At 36.4% G+C, this 21,175-nt stretch overlaps 1 protein-coding gene across 1 annotated transcript in view; it reads right to left on the bottom strand.

Annotated features, from left to right (window-relative positions):
• Positions 1-2,987: 2,987 nt before the first annotated feature.
• The window catches only part of LOC126966405 (uncharacterized), a 29,677-nt gene continuing 11,489 nt past the window's right edge, over positions 2,988-21,175 (bottom strand). Inside the window, exons 3-9 of the mRNA XM_050810415.1 lie at positions 16,738-16,860; positions 14,324-14,611; positions 11,849-12,012; positions 9,931-10,748; positions 8,841-9,067; positions 7,331-7,504; positions 2,988-6,203 (exon numbers count right to left, since the gene is read on the bottom strand). Of these exons, the coding sequence (XP_050666372.1) occupies positions 5,687-6,203; positions 7,331-7,504; positions 8,841-9,067; positions 9,931-10,748; positions 11,849-12,012; positions 14,324-14,611; positions 16,738-16,860 (2,311 nt within the window). The 3' untranslated portion in view covers positions 2,988-5,686. The remainder of the gene's footprint in view (positions 6,204-7,330; positions 7,505-8,840; positions 9,068-9,930; positions 10,749-11,848; positions 12,013-14,323; positions 14,612-16,737; positions 16,861-21,175) is intronic.

Raw genomic sequence — 21,175 nt, 5'->3', positions numbered from 1 at the left:
ACGAGGACGAGGGTATATAAGGGCGGCTTCCGGCTCATTTGATTCAGTCTCGTGCCGGATTTGGGCGAGATGATAGCAAATAGCCAGGTTTTCCCAGTTTCCTGGATTTTCCCCCACAAACTATGGTTAGTATATATATGTATTAGTTTTTTTTTAAGCATAATAAAGTTTTATCCCTCAATACGTAGATAGGGTTGTAGAAATAAGTTTTGTGATACCTACATATATAAGGCTCAATTGTAAATTGCTTTAATAAGTAGATTATAAGTAATTTTGTATATATATCTTAATATCAAATAAGAAATTTGGAATTTAAATTTGAATTTTTTTTTATTGTTTTTGGCGAGACAACAATTTTGTATAATTATGGATTTCCGCAAAGTAACGCCTACTTCAATAAAATGATGTAGCATGAAAAAGGCGCCCGTAGTCATTTAGCGCGCGTCCGCCCTGAGTAGGACAGATCATAGTATGCATAAAATAATTTATCAAACCGATTCGATCAAGTATGACTTAAAATGAATCTTGTAAGCGGGTAGCTAAGGTACATTTTTCATTCCTTTAAAATGTGTTAACTAAGTACAACTTCTGTAGTACTTTTCTTTATTCTGTGTTTTCAGTTTGAAGTACATCTTTGACATACAGTTACTAAGACTAATTACATTATTTATTTATTTTATACATATCGTCATCTATGAAAACACTTTGACTGCAGGATCAAGTCTCTCATATTATAATACATAGTTATATATTTTCATTTAATTTTGATGGAAAAGGAGTACAAACGAGTGTGCGGGTCACCTGGTGTTAAGTGATCACCGCCGTCCACATTCTCTTGCAACACCAGAGGAATCACAGGAGCGTTACCAGCCTTTAAGGAAGGTGTACGCGTTTTATGAACATTCATGAGTGAATTAAAATATTCAACAATTTTAATTTTTTACTTACTAAAAATATTTAAATAAAGTTTAGTTTAATTTTTTTGTTACGTACTTACTGGTCATCATCAATCCTATCATCAGGAAAGCCGTTTTTTCAACATTCTAACACTGTGAAATTATGAGTGTTTTATAGTATACTATCTGACCCAGCAAACGTTGTATTGCTATATAAAGTAATAAAATCTTTTTGGGGTGTAAAAACTAGATGCAACCGATTCTCAGACCTACCAAATTTATGGTACTACAATTATTGTAAGTATTGATCCATTGCCATGTTGCAACCCTATAGCGGATTTGTGGATGGAACAGAATAATATAAAAATCGCGATACAAAAATAGGCGTTGATCGTAGAGGGTTGAAAATTTAGGGTTGTATGTATTTTTAATGCTGTATCATAACAAAGACTACCCTTAACATTTAGGGGGATGAAAAATAGATAGTAGCCGATTCTCAGACCTACTGGATATGCATATAAAATTAGGTAAAAAAAATCAAAAAAAACAACCGACTTCAAAAACACTATTCCAAAACAATAGATATAATGTGCACTAAAAAGTATAAAAATAATTGCGTATTTTTATACAATCTATTTAATTACTCTAATTCTAGTTACGATTATTATTATTTTTATATACGTATAGCAAATTTAAGACTTTTATGGTTTTCTCATGGATTCCACTATCAATCTGATCTGGGCCAAATTACAATGGGACCAGACGGGAAGCACCAGCTTTCAAATAAAAAAAGAATTATCAAAATCGGTTCACCCAGTCGAAAGTTTTGAGGTAACAAACATAAAAAAGAACATACCGACGAATTGAAAACCTCCTCCTTTTTTGAAGTCGGTAAAAATCATTAAGCCGTTTCGAAGGAGTAAGGTAACTAACATTGTGACACGAGAATTTTATATATAAGATTATGCACAAGTATAGTATATTATTCATATAAACCTTCCTCTTGAATTTCTCTATCTATTTAAGAAAATCGCATCAAAATCCATTGCGTAGTTTTAAGGATCTAAGCATACATATGGAAAGACAGCGGGAAGCGACTTTGTTTTATACTATGTAGTGATTGAATAAATGAGGAGATCCGTAGGAGAACCAAAGTTACCGACATAGTCCAAATGATTGCGAAACTGAAGTGGCATGGGCAGGACACATTGTTCGAAGGACAGATGGCCGTTGGGGCAATAAAGTCCTCGAATGGCGACCACGTACCGGAAGACGCAATTTTGGTAGGCACCCCACAAGATGGACCGACGATCTGGTGAAGATCGCCGGAATACGTTGGATCAGAGCAGCGCAAGACCGATCGTCGTGGAAATCTTTGAAGGAGGCCTTTGTCCAGCAGTGGACGTCTTCCGGCTGATGATGATGATGATGTAGTGATTATATCGTGGTATGCAAGAAGTGTTAAGAGTAGTATTTCCTTTCCTTGCTTGCGAGTGTAACACATTTAAATAAAACTCTTTTAAAGGATTAAAACGCGTGTAATTGTAACTGTGTTTTTACATTACAATTAATTATCTAACACCTGGGATCCAATAATCTCTAAATTAAAACCCACAACTACACATACTAAGAAAGAAGAGGACACTGTCAGTAAATTTTGCATAAAACAATATGTCTACAGCAAATACCACCTCCGAGGCAATAAATGGCGCTAAACTTCATAATGAAAAGTATACTATATATATAGTATATCTTTGACTCATTTCATTTGCGGTCCCCCCGAAAACGAGATCTGGAAAGGTCTTGAAACGTCGGGTTAACTAAAATAAAAATGTAACTTTTACGCAAAAATCTAATATCGAAACACAGTTACAATTACACGCGTTTTAATCCTTTTAAAGTGTTTTATTTAAAAGTGTTAAGAATTTTTGATTTTCAAAAATCCTGACAAGCACAGCTACTATTACAACGATATTGTACATAACGTATTACTTACCGTTAATTGAACGTCTTGGTATTCTTATCACTTATTTCATTGAATAAAAACGGGTTTCATTTATTAATGATATTCAAAAAATAAAACAACAGTCATTTCATAAATTCGATCTATTATGACCTATAATTAGCGATACCGAGAACGAAGTGAAATCGAGGGACGGGATAGATCATCGGAGCCAACCATCATACAGTCAATATAAGCAATAAATTATATAAAACAATAACAATAGAACACTAATGCCTCAGCAGGAGCAGTGCAGTTCTACGTTACGTCATCAATGGGTTGAAAAAGTCTCAAATAAACAAAAATAATTGGCTACTTGACTGTCTTTCAAAAATGTCTTAAAAATTACAATTTTTTATTTAAAACCAACTCACATTCATTTTTTCAGCGAATAAGTGTTATTTTAATATAGGTAATATTATTTTTCATAATTAATAATGATGTCAGTCACGTGATAATTAGATTGATGACGTCATATTATATGAAACAACAAAATACTCATGTACACGGTATTAACTAAGAAAAGATAAACAAGAGATGTTTAATATAATGTGACGTCACGCACAACGAACAAGATGGTCGTCGCATTTAAGTTGCTTTCGTCAACAGATAAAAAATGTAAAACTTATGTAAAAAAACGTAAATGTTTTGAACACATTTAAAATACTTGCAATTTACAGTTTTGCTAAAGAAATGTTTTACAATTATTTTTGTTATAAGATAACATATTATACATAATTATTTCATATTTTATTGTAACAACCGTCAAGTAGCCAATTACAAAATGCGTAGCAATGACTTTGTAATCAGAAAAGTAACTTTGAATGTGCCTAATATATTCACACATTATGTTATAGACTCACTATTGACACAGCAAGATTGAATAGTTTTGCTTCTTCTTCTACAAAATCGTCGTGAATTTAAAAACTACATTCTACAATTCGGATTTAAATATGGAATTATAAGAAAATATACAGGAACAGTATATTTCGCCATTTCTTCTCACTCAGAGAGCCATTTCTTTCCAAAGCGGTGCTGGAACTTTAACTGATAACAAAAAGTATTCAAAGGATTCGATTTTGAAAAAACAAATAAAATCGATCATCGGTAGTATAATAAAACAGTAGAATTTTTGATTAATGGTGACTAACAGAACTAACGAAACTGAAAATGCGGGCAAATTTTTCCAATGCAGAATTGACTTCACAAATTTAAAGAGCCATTTTGGATGGTAGGGTCTAACGATGGTGATTTTTCAGTCCACAATCAAGTTGGAAAAGCGCCGGGATCAGCAAAACTAAGTATTTTGATCGCCAAGGACGACACATAGCGAATATGGTAAATCAGAGAAAACAAAAACAAATGTCACAAATGCCAAAATCAAAAGTGGCACTGTACGGGAACACTCTTTATAGTAAAAATAAATGGAGAACTCATCACAGATATTAGAATAACAAATCCCCGAAGACCTAAACAGAAAATGGGAACAGAAGATGATAGTAATTTATCTTAAATTAACGTATTTCAAAAGGGTTCTTAATACGTTATTCATGATCAGGTTTCTTGTTCCACCGTCTTCATATCGTCCCAAAGGAGACAATATACACAACTAATAATGTATTGTGTACGTCTTCTGGAATAATGACCAAGAGGGTAAGAAAAACATGCTCAAGTGAGATGAAATTGGAAGAGGCCTTTGTCAATAGACAAACAGATTTAGTTGTAGATATCTAGATAGATATAATAGATATTTTAGTAAAAACCAATCATTACCTTTCATTTATAATTTATTTCCGAAACTGACCCTGTTTGAAAAAACAGAAAAGGTTGCGGGTAAAAAAAAGTTACTAAAGTAATAGGTAATACCGTAGCCTTAAAACAGTTTAAATAATCTTTTGTCCCATATAATGAGATAACGTACCTCTATACTCCTGCCAGGCCTTTGAGCCTCGAAGTTTTATAACTAACACTACGAACACCGAATACGGTGACTTCATTCACTTATCTTTCATATAGTTTACATGTACTGTATAAATTCCCAAAATGGAATTTACCGAAAAGGAATTCTAGCTTTGATAGTATAGGATTTAGAAAATGATGTTAGTACAACCAAACAATTATCTATAAACAAATTATTTCATTGTTGACAGCCCTATATGTTACCTTACTGGAGGAGACTGTGCGTGATCAATTAAAGTCTGTGATTTTATATGTTACAAACTTCCTAGAAAACACTAAATGTTAATTATTTTTTAGAACAAATAATATAAATTATGAGTTCCGTAATTGCTATCTTATAGTACAATCATTTTTGGTTAGGGCTGTCAATTTTAGTTTTTAACAACAGTCAACAAAAATGGCTCAGTAATTATATTGCTTATGTGGTCTATAGACTATAATATCATAAGTACTATTACTACTTTACGTTATTTTACATTTTCCTCCAGGGACATACTGCTCTATATAATTACGATAATAATTATATTATAATACATTTTACAGTGTATATACACTGACTACCCATTCTTTTATATTTATCATTATTTTGTATTCTGTATCACAACATAACACCGGTCATCACGTGCTTCTCTGAATAAATCTATTAAATAATCGATATACACGTAAGTCGGCAGTGAACTTAGATATTGGCAACTTTGAGTGCAATGTCTATCACGAAACTGGAATATAGTTTTATCTCGCTCCCACACATGTGTGAGTAAGGGGTGGCGCTCCGTCACACTGTGGTCTCTCGGTCCACGTGAATGTACTCGACGGAGCGCTCGCGTCGTCAGGAGGACGCGACGGATGAAGCGCGGGAGTCGTAGAGAAGTTCTTCTGTAAAGCGACGACCTGCGGAAAGGGCGCCGAGCAAGTGTTTGTCGCGACGGGTGCGCCGCTTGCGGAGTACTACGGCTGCGAGGAAGGCTACCATTGCAACGGCGACGACTGCACCAGCCGCTCCAGCTGCGGCGGGAGCTCCGAGCATGGCGAGTATACGGGCTCCCGCGCCGCAAGCACCCGCTTCGTCAGCACCACCGGGGCAGTCCACCTCCCCGTTGCACCAGAGTGCAGGTGGCATGCAAGCCGCCAGCGATAGACAGTCTCGTCCGCAGCCTGTGTGGTTCTGGCCCGCGGCGGCTGCGCGCCAGACTTCCATCCAAGAAAAGCGAGCGGCGCCGGCCTCGCGTGCTGCCCATACCACGAGCAAACCTCCACCCCGACTTGCACCTCGACGCCACCACTCCTCCGTGTACACGTGTACCGTGCGCCCCTCCTCTCCACCCGGACATATCGCCTTCAGCAACCTACACACATATCCTCACACTTTAGGAGATATTCCTACTAACTGGTGCCTGCAACTTTGTCGGGGCGGTAAAAACTATCCTATGCGTTAATATAGGTTAAGTTGTGCGAATAATCTGTGTTAAAAAGGTTGTTCACCTTATGGTATCACTTAGACATCGTGCCCATTATGATGGAGTATCGCTCAGAATTCTTGATTGAACTCAAAAATGAGTCACCAATACTTGTAATGTGTGATACATATATAGTGATACATACATATTAATAAAATAATAAATATACTGTACAATAAAAAATCTCCTGATTTAGACAATATAAGGGTAAAATGTAAAAATGAGAAGATTTGTCCAGTTTTGGCCAATTTAATAAATATTAGTGTTTTAACTAGTTGGATCCAAATAAATTAAAGGTAACTTAATTCTACCTTATATTTTTTTAGAAATATAAAATCTATGATTAGTGGTAGCCAATATGAATATACTAAATATATACCGAAATATATTATCAGTGCCAATGTAGAAAAAGTTAATGTGGTGTGATACCTTAGATCACGGTGTGTTGCTTCAAGTCATGCAGGAGTGCGGAGTAGGGGTCCAATCAGCATATGACTTAGAAACTACCATTATAATCGATCACTAAAAACGATGATAAGCGATATTTGGCGAAGAGGCTAATGTGACGTAAGTGGTGCCAACTGATGCTTATTATAGTGTTGTTAGCGTCGTGCAAATCTGTAATATATGCTGATGATATGTGCCTATTATATGCATCTTAGAAATTGCTTAATTTGAAAGTGTTCAAACTGCAGTTCTAGACGTTTTCGAAAAGACACAAAATAGGTACATGACAAAAGCTTATCAAATGTTGAACTTATCTAAAACTAATTTTATTCACATTTTTTTCTCCTATAATAGAAATGCAAAAAACATATGTACATTAATGAAGCTATAGTAGGACATACACACAAATGTTTAGACTAGTGGCAGACATTGGAATTATTTGTTTTAAAGTTCTAATCATTGTTTTAATTGTACAGAATACTCCACAATCCTGGTGTCCAAGTAATTTCATAGAAACTCGAAGATAATGAATCAGGTATCAGTGATACTTTCTTATATGTTTCTCTTACCGTGTGGTGTGTGCTTCGTAGACAAGCAGCCTGTTGGTGGTGTGGCAGACCACAGTCTCGGCGCTTAGGGTTGCTGCTGTCAATTCTTCGCCCCAAACTCTCAGAAACACAGACCGGTTTCCACGCGCTGTTAGCAGGAAAGGCGCTTCTCCACATTCCGAGATTTTGTTCAAACTGTTTGCAAATCCCGATTCAAATATTAGTATTCATAACAGGATTTAAAATCACTTATTGAACGTCAAAACTGCAACATCTTAGCTATTAATTGTTCACGAATTGTCACTGACATTGTGTACACAATCAAATAATTAAAAGGTATTCCCTATTTGGATTTTTATCCATGTTGTATTCATTGTTGTTAAGACGCCCAACGTTTTAGATTAATTGATAAATATAATCCTTTAATTACTCAAATATTTACTCAATTATAACTATTCTTATTCTTATTCGCATTAAGTATTACATATTTCTCGAAGCAGTATTCAAATTCAAATTCAAAAACACTTTATTCATGTAGGTCACAGAAATGACACTTATGAATGTCAAAAAAAATTTAAAAATATTGTTTCTTATTGAATTTACCGCTTAAGCTTCGTAAAGGGTTGAGCTAATGAGAAGAAGTAGCAAGAAACTCATTGCCACTCTTTTAAGTCAAGATTTACATTTTAGTTGTTTTACAAATTATTTCAATTACAATATTTGCAAAGTGACGCAACAAAAATACTCAAATGTTAAAAACTTTAAGGCTTACATGAGTAAGTCAAAAAAAGTAAATTAATACTTATAAACACAAAAGTTATTGAGTATAGTAGATGCATCAATCCACACATACCGTAAATAAATAGAGGCATTATGTGAGCATTTCATAAAATAAAATATATAATAACTTTAACTTTAAAGGAAATAATAATAATAAAAAAACACATCAAGCAGACCTCCCGGTAACAATATATATAATCTCGCAACGCAGAGCTGATCGGATTATTGGGACTCCAGAGCTTCATTAACGGCTTGATAACTCTGCGATGCATAGAGACCTCTCTTCATTGTGTGTCTTCTACCGCATTCATCACTCAGAGTGCTCGGAAGAACTGTTTGACCTGATTCCTGCCGCCTTGTTCAATTTTCGAACGACAAGACATAAATAACGATATCATCCCGACCATCTGGATGTGTGACATTCCTCTACAGTGCGGTTTTCAAGAAATTTTCTTCCACGTACAATATGGTGCGAATGTGCGGTGTTTCCAGGACGATACAACATTATCTTCAATAAAGCGCGTACACCTTTCTTAAAGTCTGTGGCTTTCGTGTACCAACAGAATGTTGACGGCGGTGATCAGTTAACATCAGGTGATTCATACGCTCGTTAGTCCTCCTTTTCTATAAAAAAATCTAATTCGTTAATGTATAACACTGACATTCATAAGACATTGATTTGATGTGATTTTAGTTAACTGGCTCGTGTATATACCACCTAAAAGTTAACACAGTTTTCCAGACATATTACCTATAAGGATAGTAGAGATGCGCATGTCCTCCGGGTGGCATCATACGACGCCGGGCTGCACAATCGATGGGCCCCCCCACTGTGTGCCACTCCCCACGGAAGTAGATATGACGGTGGTCCTCAACAGCGCTCAATGACCCAGCCACAAGTTCCAGTTCCAGTGCTGGTCCCCCGGACGTCAAGCTCAGTGGCGTGCTGCTGTTGTCACATATACATGCCAATGGCACCTGTATTACAAAACTATATCAGGATCCTTAGCATGTCATGTATATGCACAGACGCAACTAAGATACCAAAATTATCATCAACTTCTATTTTTCGATCTATTTTAAATACTCACTGTGCTAAACTTTACTGGAATAGGTCTATCAACGCAAACAGGAGCTGTTGAAATAATTATCTTAGTTGAAGTTGAAATAATTTTATGATTAATTTGGCAATGACTCATAACCTAATCCTAGAAAGATTTAACATATCACTAGCAAAAATATTAAATTATTTAGGGCATAAAAAGAATCATTGAACAGTGATCGTATCAGAAAATTTGAGTTCTTTTCAGCTCTAGATTTAAAAAAATAATTACATTACTTAAAACTCAGAAATGGTCTAAAGTTACCAGACTCTATGGAAGAGCCTGAAGCATGTAAAATTTAATTAAATTATGCACAAGATTGACAAGCATCAAAAGCAGATATTTAGACTGAAGAATTAATACCAAAATATGATTATTATATGATTTATATAAATCAACAAACAATAGAAAACTGCTACGGGCTGTAAATGATCTTTAACCAAATCTTCAAAAAGATATGGTTGCAAAGCCTGTACTGTGAGTCTTCTGACATAATATATTATAAAGTGAAAATCAGAGTCAGAAGTAATTGATTATGATATCTGTATCATAAGCTAAAAAAAATCAAGTAGATTTTGCATTAATTGCAAAAATAATTATTAGTATATTGTGAATATACTTCAATTACTGACATGTTCACGGAATTAGGGCTTAACAAATTCCCTTGTTGTTAATATTATTGATGAATTTTTACGTAAAAGAAACGGAATGCAATAAAAAAATTTAACTAACACTTACTCTGTATCCGGGCCAAGGAGTTTCGTAAATTCGAAGATGAGGGAGATGTGAAGGCACTTCATCGTCTACGTTATCGAAATCCGGAGGAAGATCACTGGGGCGGGGAACAGGTCCATCGGTAGCCTCGGATGAGCACGTTGGTCTTCCCGTAACCGGGTCGACCCGGGTCACACAGTGCGGATCTCGACCAAAAGCGGCAGCGAGCAAACTGAGGTCTATATGGGCGTTATCTGCTTGTATTCTATACACGCAGCGCAACCTTTTTGCTCCACCTCTTCCAAACCACAGAGCATTTCTTGGAGATGAGAATGGTCCCGGAATCGTTAGTCTTCTGGTACACTCTGGAGGTTCCGTCCTAACCCTTGTCTCTGATATCGGTAATGCTACTCCTTCGAGTTTTGCATCAACGAATTCGTAATATAAAGAGAAGGCTAAAGGATGCGTGGCAGTTCCTGGTAGAGAAGTAGCTGCGATTGACAGGAGTGAGGCTGCAGAGACGTAACCGTCTGGAGGAGAACAGGGACGAGGGGTTCTTGTGGCGTTAGTGAGAGCAGCTCGAGCACAAAGTGATGGTGTGGCGTCACAGTAGCGCCCAAGCAATGCGCCTGACCCACCCCCATCCCATATCCTAAGCTCTACAGCACATGCTCCCCCTGAAACTGGGCCCCCTGGTAACCGCGCTAGAGATATTGATCCTGACTGAGGAAGCTCTCCCGGTCGTGGCAATAGTTCATCTTCGCGCTCTCCACTTTCCACTCTTCTGTTCTCCACCAATGAGTAATGTGTGAAGCTTGAGAAGTAGATCCAGACGAGATCACCTAAATGCAAACACCACGAATTACTTCACGCTTGACAAAAATAAAAGTCTACTACTAAAATAAACAGAAAAAAGAAAGTCATAAATGCATAATATATTTGATAGTTCAGTTGTTATCATTTATTTACACAACAGGGACGTATTCATTTAAGACTATAGTATAATGTTTGTAAGAAGGTAATATTCGAAAAGATTCATCTGATTTTAAAATAAAAAGTCCTAAAAAATAAAAAGCGACCAGATTATGATTGTCTTAAGCAATTATTTATGTAATGTTGTGATTTTAAAGAGCGCTCAGAAAAAGTAACTGGGATTTGCAGTAGAATCTTTCGCCGTTCCTTGTCACGCCATTTGTTTCCAAAACTTTTGATTAACTTTAAAAAAAATCAATCAATGAATCCATGAATCCATTTAAAAAAATAAACGACTTTGATTTGGACATTGAATTAATTCAAAGCAGGAAGAAAGAATAAACTGTACATGCCTCGTAAAAAGTTAACCAGGTTTAAGGGCTTCTTCATAGGTCTTGGATTTAAATTTTACAATAAAATACTAGATACTAGGACTCAATGAGCAAATACAAGAAATATATAAGCTTCCTTAACAAAGAAGGATTACTAAAGTAGATAGATAGAGGAAAGATAATGATGCATGGTTTTTGACTGGTTATGCGCAGGCCACCTAAAATTGTATAGTAGTTATATTAAGTTGGCGAAGTTTTTATACGGTTTCAAAGATGGACTTGGAGTTCCCTATTTAGGACTTCTCCCGGTGTCAAAGCACTTTTACGAACTGATGTAGCTTCACCTTACTTAACCAAGTGTTGAAGCAATATGTTATTATCACTCCCTATGGTATCTACATCTTCTCTATATCTATATATATAAGAAAATGGTGTTTGTTTGAGGCTCTTTCACGCCTAAACCACTGATCCCATCGACATGAAACTACCACCATTCGATGCGAAATTTAACCTAGATGGTTTATGGTTACTATTTTTCGAATTCTAACGTTCCTTTTTATTAAAATTCGACCAGCGAAGCGGGCGGGAACGGCTAGTTAATAATAAATATAATTCTATTCTATATTATTAGAACAAACCAGGGCGGCCGTGGAAGGTCCACGTGCAGGTTGTATTTGGTGGAAGCGTGTGTGTGGGCGCGCGGATGCGACCTCGACGTCCTCGTGTTGACATAGAACTGGTGACATTCGACTCTTCGGCTGATGAAGATGCTTTCACGTGGAACTCACACCGACGAGCCTCTCTAAACAAAAATGTAAGCTTCCTCAATAAATACATTCTGCGTTTATGCTATGTGCGTAATACTAGTATAGTATTTTTGCGGCGCCTATTTCTGCCGTGAAGCAGTAATGTGCAAACATTACTGTTTCAGTCCGAAGGGCGCCGTAGCTAGTGAAATTACTGGGCAAATGAGGCTTAACATCTTACGCTTCAACGTGAGGAGCTCAGAATTTTTGGGTTTTTCAAGAATCCTGAGCGGCACTGCATTGTAATGAGCAGGGCATATCAATCACCATCAGCTGGACTTCCTGCTCGTCTCGTCCCTTATTTTCTTAAAAAAAACTAACTGAACTAGTTATTTCTAATATTAAATTTATTATAAAAAATCAATTATGGTATTCGAAAATCGAACACTTTGGCAGTAGCATTTTGTTATGACTGTCATTTGTTTTTACATAAAAATTGTTCGAACCGTATTTTTTTATGATTGATGACTTAAATTTATATTAGGAGAGTACTGGTTACTCGTTTCTCGTTGCTGTAATAATTTATATACATATCTGTATCTTTCATAAAATTAATGTTTTTATACTGAGGAAAACGCATAATGGAGAGAAAAAAAAACGCAAAGGTAGTATGATGAATTTTGAGAAGCTATTAAGCTTTACTGAGTTAAACATCTCTATACAAGTACCCCGATAAAAAAGTAAAATTTTGTAGTAAAGGCATTGTGAGCTGAAATAATTTTAGCTCATATTGAAATGATTTTAAATAGTTTCTATTAGAAATACTTAAACAAATTTAATAAAAAACTATTGTAGCAACACTAAAGATGGGATATCGCAAATAACCAAAATGGCTAACGGGCAAGAGATTTACGTAATGGAATGTGGTGAGGCAGCTACCCAAGGACATCCGCAACACCAGGGGTCAAGAGATACGTTGCCGGTCTTTAAGGGAGTATGCCCCATTCTTGAAGATCCCTCAGTGGTTTGCAGCCGTCAACGTGATGCGGGTGGATTTTCGCATTGTGACGTCGTAATTTCCGATGGTGGAATTTTGCGTGTGTAATAGTTTTTTTTATGGCAATAAGGGATGAGATGAGCAGGACGTTCAGCTGATGGTAATTGATACGCCCTGCCCATTACAATGCTGAGCCGCTTAGAATTCTTGAAAAAACCAAAAATTCTGAAATTGCGTCGTCACCGAATCGTCACCTTGAGACATAAGATGTTAAGTCTCATTTCTCCAGTAATTTCACTAGCTACGGTGCCCATCAGACCGAAACACAGTAATGTGTAAACATTGTACGGCAGAAACAGTAATGTGTAAACATTTCACGGCAGAAATAGGCGTCATTGTGATGCCCATAATCTAGCCGGCTTCCTGTGCAAAGGAGCCTCCGATCTATAAACGGTGTCTTAAAACGAAATGCTTGCGATCGAGTATTTTGTCTCTTTTACACAAGCATAAAAATAGTGAGAAAACATACTCGACCACTCGTGTTTGAAATAGTCCGTAACTCAATAATGTCCGCTACTGAACAATGTTAAAACGTCGCTATTTACGTATTTCTATTCCGTTACTATTATGTCATATCGAGTTCATAATTCTAGTCGAACATGAAACATAGACGATGCGGTTAAAGCTATTTATTTGTGTAATGGAGAGAACTTAATCCCTCGCCACGATTAGTTCACTCGATATAACACAATTCCATATTGCGCTCGTAACACGTACTGCAATATCTATTGTGCTAATGGCAACTGATATTTTCCTTTCGAAGTTGTGTTCGAAACTTGAAACATATAGATAAATAATCTGTTATTTTATATCCCTCACTTCTAGGATTAATTATACAAAAAAAAAGTAACCAAATTTATGAACGATGCGGGATTCTCTCTCTCGGGTTCCATCCGAACACTCTTACCAACTTAGATAACCGTTCGAATGACGCATGGATAGTAAATTTTGCAATTCCCTAATATGCAATTATTGGGGTTTAGTAGATTATCAACTGTAATATAATAAATGTACCTGCAGAAAAAGTAAAAGCACAAGAATAACTATTCTGAGTTTCATACAATACACGTGCGTTTTGCCGTGAAAAATCTTATTTATCTACAAATAAAATGTAGTTCTAAATAGCTATGGAGTGTTAAGTGTACGACCAACAGCAAGCATTGAAATCCCACAAATAACCCTTAAGGGAATGTGTAATAGGATTAAATAGTCTTTATAGCTCCAAATGCTGTATTTTCACCATAAAACTTATTTTAAGACACCTTGTTTGCATTTTTTTTGTTAACCCTTCGCCTTAAGATGTAATTTACCTGGCATAATCCAGCGAATCAGAGTCAGCGAAGATGACGTCCACGTCGAGTTCGAAGCCCCTGAGGGGTGCGTGTGGGGGGGAGGCGCGAGGTGGTGCACTGAAGGGCGAGGAGTGGAAAGCCACCAGCATCTCGGGGCCGCGGGAAGTGACGGCAGGCATCCAGTCTCCTCCGCAGTATTCCACCAGCACCGGGTCGTCGGTGGAGCCCCCGTCGTACACGATCAAGCGGTCTCGCTCTCCGGTGCACTCTCTCCACGCGCGTACAGCACGGCCGGTCTTGTTCAAACTGTAAACACTTCTTATCATTACACTAATTCAAATTCAAATATGACTTGAAATCATTTATTGAACGTCATACACTATCACTCCAATTTTGCCCCAGACCTGAGAAGAAGGGGCGGGCGCAAGTAACTCAGTTTGCTACTTCTTTTTTTTATATAAAATTTCGTTGCAATAAAACTTATTATGTAAATAGCCCGAGATCGGTCGTTGTCTGAGGGTGGACGCTGCATTCCAAATTTTATGGTATAACCAATGGTACTAATTCTTAAAGATTAAGAGGGATAAATCTTTATTAAATTCCCCGCCGTCTGAGCGGCTCAGAGCGAAGGATAATTTGGAAACAGCAGTCGAAGCATGGAAGCGGTAACTTAATACTAACTCAATAATTAACTAAGATCCTGTTAAATTTAGATAATCATAAAAAAAGGATTGTGTGGTTTTATGAAACCACGGTAAAAGTGAAACTATTTTTCACATTATAGAAATTTAACTAAAAACTTTTGGAATAATATTTATATTAAACACTGACAAAAACAAACAAACTAGCGTAGAGCAATGGCACAAATGAGTAATAGTCTATATACTACACGGTCAGCTGCTGCGAACTATAGGCGCCGCCCGACCGTCACGCGACATGCAACACACAGACGAAAAAGTTTGAGATAATGTAACAAAAGTTTCACATTAAAAGCAATTGTGTGGTTTTATGAAACCTATATGCTTATTTTTAATACTCTACTCAGCTATCCTGACTTGAAAGTAGTTGTTGAAATGAATGATTCAACTTCACACCAACTCCGCAGCTTATTAGAAAAACAAACAGTGTAAAACAACATGCAATATGCGATAGATTGACGGAAAAATTTAAGGTTATGTGATAAAGGTCTCACATCAAAAAGAGAAAAGTGTATTCTGATTGAATTCTGAGCAGCAAATAATATTATTTATCTTAGATCAAACACGTAACTTCCAATTAGGCCGTAAAAGACTAGCTTTGACGAAGCCAATAACATAAATGTCGTAGTTAAGAACGTTGAGCCACGAAGCAGGTACGTAATGCTTCTTTTCTCGACTGTAATCGGCGTGCGGTGCGAGTGCGGGTGAGAGGGGGCGCCGAGCATTCAGTCAGGGACTAACTATCGAGCGAGACGGTTGTGTCGCACGCGCATGCCGGGAACACTACGTTCTTATTTCGGAACCTATATAGCTGTGAATTGAAACGTTTCTTGCGGAATATTAAACCATGTGTTTTTAAGACTGTGACTTACTTGCTGTAGTGTTCAAACGCCGACAACGATGGACAATCACGAAGATCCTGAGTCCTGACCATGTGACCCTCCTTGCCCATCATAATTATAGTAATATTGACACACTTTTACACAAATTATCTTGCCCCAATTAGGCATATAGCCTGTGTTATGGGTTGCAAGCCAACAATATATTTAATACAATATACTTACTTAAACATACATACATACATATAAACATCCATGACTCGGAAACAAACATTCATATTCATCATATAAATGTTTGCATAAATATAGCTTAGTAGGTAGGATCCCGGGACCTCTAGCTTAGTAGGTAGGATCGCTAACCACTCGGATATACAGGTCGTCATCATATATATAATAGTTTTCCAGTTGAAAAGAATATCTATCTTATTAAATAATTCTATTATTCCGAGACTATGTGATTGCTTTGTTTACTGAGTAAAGCTTAGGTTGATTGATTTGAATATTCATTGTTTCATGCCGAAACACAGCAGTGCTTTCAAATTATTTAATGTTTGATTCCGTCATGTTTTAAGTCATGGATGTATATAAACATCCATATGTGTTATTGTATGTTTAAGTATGTTTATTGTAAATAATTTGTTATTTTTTTAAAGTGATATCCCTCACTTCTTTGAAGTGCGACATGAAAAAGTTAATTAATTGGCGTTGAGCAGTTCAACTGTAAAGTAGATCCTGTAGATGGAGCCACAACCCGAGAGTTGAACAAAAAGTATCAAAATTTTCGGATAGTTCGGCATTTGGACGGTTGGCTTAGTTGGTAGAGTTTATAATGTTAGCGTTGTCATGAATAAATATATACATTACTTTACTTGATACGATAGCAGTGATAACTCACCTAGCCATAGATATGGATCGTTTGATCTGCATTTTGTGTGAATGTTCTTGCCTGACAGATATCATGGCGTGTTTGCATGTCGGGATATCCTTTTGCCGCAAACTCCAGTAGCAGGTGACGTTCCTGTTGAATTACACAAAGTTTCGCATAAAAATAAAATCTTCATGTCATTTAAAACAAGTTCTACTCAAAAATAAAATTGTACTCCAAACTCCATTCCAAAGTCAAAGTCAGAATCAAATAAACCTTATTCAATTAATCACTAAAAATATTACAGAGAGCAGTACCGCTCAGGATTCTTGAAAATCTAAATAATTCTGAGCGGTACTACAATTGCACTCGTCTGCTTGAGACATAACATGTTGAGTCTCATTTGCCCAGTTATTTCACTAGCTACGGCGCCCTTCAGACCGAAACACAGTAATGTTTACACATTACTGCTTCACGGCAGAAATAAGCGCCGTTGTGGTACCCATAATCTAGCCGGCTTCCAGTGCAAAGGAGCCTCCCACTGGTAACATGCCATTTATTGATGTTTTTGCTAAGTGTCTTTTAGTTTTAAGTCTCCTTGTTAATATTTTTACATTTGTACATGAATATTGTTGGTTTGTCAAATAAAGTAAAAATAAAAATAGCGCTAAACGAGTATCCGATGTCAGATAGAACATCGTTTACTTCGTCATACATAATTTTTCTTATCTCTTTAACATCAGTAAAGTGCAAAATGAATATTTAAGTAACATGAACTACTGAACCTACTATTTCGGAAAAAGTAGAGCTCATGAGAAGAACATACAAGAAATTCAACTCTTTCTTCGGCGACTCTTTTTAATCAAATAGAGTATTTACATTGGCTGTAAGGCCCCGCGTATTGAGATGTATCCTCATCTCACCGCCATATTGTATATATAATACTTTATATTGTATTAAATATATCGTTGTCTTGCAACCCATAACACAGGCTATATATGCTTAATTCGGGTGACAGTATTATATTATATATACTACTAGCTGACCCGACAGACGTTGTTCTGTAGATAATAAAAAAAATATACTGTTTTATAGGAATTTGCCAATAATATTTCAAAACATCAAGAATTATGCCGTAAAAAATGCTCCCTGTTGTTATAATGAAATTGTTCCACAGCGGAACCGTCAAATCGTGCGTTAATAAATTCTCTCATAGAAAATATTTCCATACAAAACAAATATTGAAAATAAAATAATTATGGGTCCCAAATCGAAATAAAAAGTATCTTATCTCTCAAGTTGGACTAATCTGATCTCCATGAAGTAATCCCCATTAAAATCCGTTCATTAGTTTCGGGAGTCCATCGCGGACGAACAACGTGACACGTAATTTATATATATTAAGATATTAGCAACTTCATAGTGACGTCAGGTACGTACAATCACTATAAATCGTCAATAGAAGGTACAATTTGCACACTAAAGAGTGCCGGCTGATGTCACGCCCACATTAAGCTATGTTGCGTCCCTATACCAACGCGTGAGGTTATACGAGTAACTTGTTACTATATTTTTTTTAAACATTCAAACTTGAACTGAATGTAATACATTATTTGCGATGTCTTTTTTATCCAAGAGGGGGATAACGAAAACGGGGTGGGAACAACCATCAAATGAAATACGCATCACCAGAAGTTAAGAGATGCTTTTCCGAGTTTTAGGCTCGGTATTCACCAAAGTGGAGAGGAGAGGAGTCGAGAGGAGATAAGCCGCGAAGCTGGCTTATATCCAGGTTATATCCACCAAAGTGGAGAGGAGATGTGAGCTGTGAGAGCTCAAAATCAGTCGAGTGACGATAGGAAGACGTCAAGACGCTACAAAAGTTATATTTTAAGTTGCTTGAGCAAGAGGAATTAGAGATTGAAGAAACACAATTGATTCTTCAATATTTAAACTATCGAAGGAGATACAGATACTGGATAAGGCGCCGCTCGGTCGCCCACCTACATTCATCTGTCTCTGCCGCGCCACTTGATCGCTCGACGCGGCAAAAAAATCTATAGAAAAACTAGCTGACGCATCAAACGTTGTATTGCCGATATTAAGATCGCGATACAAAAGTAACTGTTGATCGTAGATGGGTGAAAATTTGAAATTGTATGTATTATTTAGTGCTGACTCATAAACAAACAAATTTAAAAAATAATAAAATAAAAATATCCGATTCTCAGACCTACCCAATATGCACTCAAAATTTCATGAGGATCGGTCAAGCTGTTTCGGAGGAGTTCAATGTTTAACACCATGACACGAGAATTTTATATATTAGATAAGACATCTCCTCTCCTCTCCGCTTGATTAATTTTCACCAAAGCTAAGCGGAGAGGAGATGAGTAAATAACGAAATCTGATTGGTTATCAAAATACATCTAAACTCCTCTCCGCTTTGGTGGATACCGGGCCTTAAAGGTGGTATGGATGAGATCTACAGCATAGGCACATTAGGCTTTACTCAGATGTTACTTAAGTGTAACTTAGCTAAGGTGGAGTGTAAGTTAGCATACTCATTGATTGCGTTTTTATAGTCATTTGACAGCTGAAATAATGCTCAGTTTAAGCCAATGATATTTTTTTTAAGCTAAGACAGGCCATTGCAAACATTTTATCACACTCAGCTAAGTTTTATGTAACTAAAGTCATTTCGGCCTTACAAATAAACTTGGTATAAAGTTATAACGAAGCATATACAAAGAAAATGCAAAATGTTTACAATATCGTTGACAACACTGTCAATACAATGATAATTCTGAAGTTTTCCGAATGACAAGCTGCCATGCAAATAAACGCGGGAAACGTATATACGCGGTATACGTCCGAACAAACCATTAATAAGCAAAGTGTCTGTTTGTAAACATTTTACATATTAATGGTTTATGCTTAGTTATAACAATATGCCAATTTTATTTGTAAGGCCGAAAAAGTTTTAGTAAATTAGAGATTTTCTTCTCTCTTGCATGCTTTGTCTATACGCTAGAATATTGTAAGTCTATGTTCAAATTATTCTAATGCGGTCGAGATTATTTTTTTTATAAAGGTTTTATCTTACGTACGTATACCATTATATAATGGCTTACGTAACATAATTATTAGGGCAAACGAGAAATATACGTGACCCATTAACAGGAAACCACCGCCCTTGTTTCTTATAAGATAAAAGGGCTCTTATGTGTGTCGTTGCCTTTGAGAAACGGTGCCATACATATACATGAGTGTGTGACTACAGGCCTTTGCTTACTGCCAGCATGTATTCTTTTATTTTTTCAGTCGTTATTGACCTCTATGGGGCTCACTTTTTTTTATGACAATAAGGGACGAGACGAGCAGGATGTTCAGCTGATGGCAATTGATACGCCCTGCCTATTTGAATGCAGTGCCGCTCAGGATACTTCCGAAACCCAAAAATTCTGAGCGGCACTAAAATTGCCCTCGTCACCTTTACCAATGGGAGGCTCCTTTGCTCTGGATGCTGGCTCGATTATGGGTACCACAACGGTGCCTATTTCTACCGTGAAGCAGTAATGTGTCAGCATTACTGTGTTTCAGTCTGAAGGGTGCCGTAGTTAGTGAAATTACTGGGCAAATGAGACTTGGGAACTTATGTCTCAAGGAGACGAGCGCAGTTGTAGTACCTTTCAGAATTTTTGGGTTTTTCAATAATCCTGAGCGGCACTACATTGTGATGGGCAGGGTGTATCAATTACCATCAGCTGAATGTCCCAATCGTCTCGTCCATTATTTTCATTAAAAAAAAACCTTGAGACATACGATGTTAAGTCTCATTTGCCCAGTAATTTCAATAGCTACGGCGCCCTTCTGATCGAAACACAATAATGCTTACACATTACAGCTTCACGGCAGACCCATAATCCTGATAAAACATACATTTTCCTCCCATTACAATAAAAATACTAACAACTAATTAATTATTTCAACACACTTATCGTAAAGTGAGTCTTATTACATCGTATTCAGGGCCATAAACTGAACTTTACGTAACACACACGTCAATAATAATCTTACACACTACCATAATAGAATTATCCCTATAAAGATAAATTAGTACCTAACTGCAAATTTCACCTTCAACTTTATAAAATTAATTATAGTTTTTTTTATAACAACAAAGTGTTTTTATGCCGCTGAAAATTCATTAAATTTTCTTAAAAAATAAATGTGTCACTAATAAAGACGAAAAATCATTTATTGTTATCTTATTATTTATAATTCACCATATTTTTACTAAAATATATGCATTTTATCACTAAAATTATATTTCTGAAGTAGGCTATATGTAATCAATCATCGAACATTTGGAGCGTGGGAGAAAATTATGAATTATGAATTAAAATTATTCATATAAATTAAATATATTGAATAAAACGCGCCAATTCCCATTTCCAAACTCTCT

This window comes from Leptidea sinapis, chromosome 10 (assembly GCF_905404315.1).
Source record: "Leptidea sinapis chromosome 10, ilLepSina1.1, whole genome shotgun sequence".
Taxonomy (NCBI): domain Eukaryota; kingdom Metazoa; phylum Arthropoda; class Insecta; order Lepidoptera; family Pieridae; genus Leptidea; species Leptidea sinapis.
The sequence above is the reverse complement of the archived record's forward strand: the minus strand, read 5'-3'. Positions and strand labels throughout refer to the sequence as shown.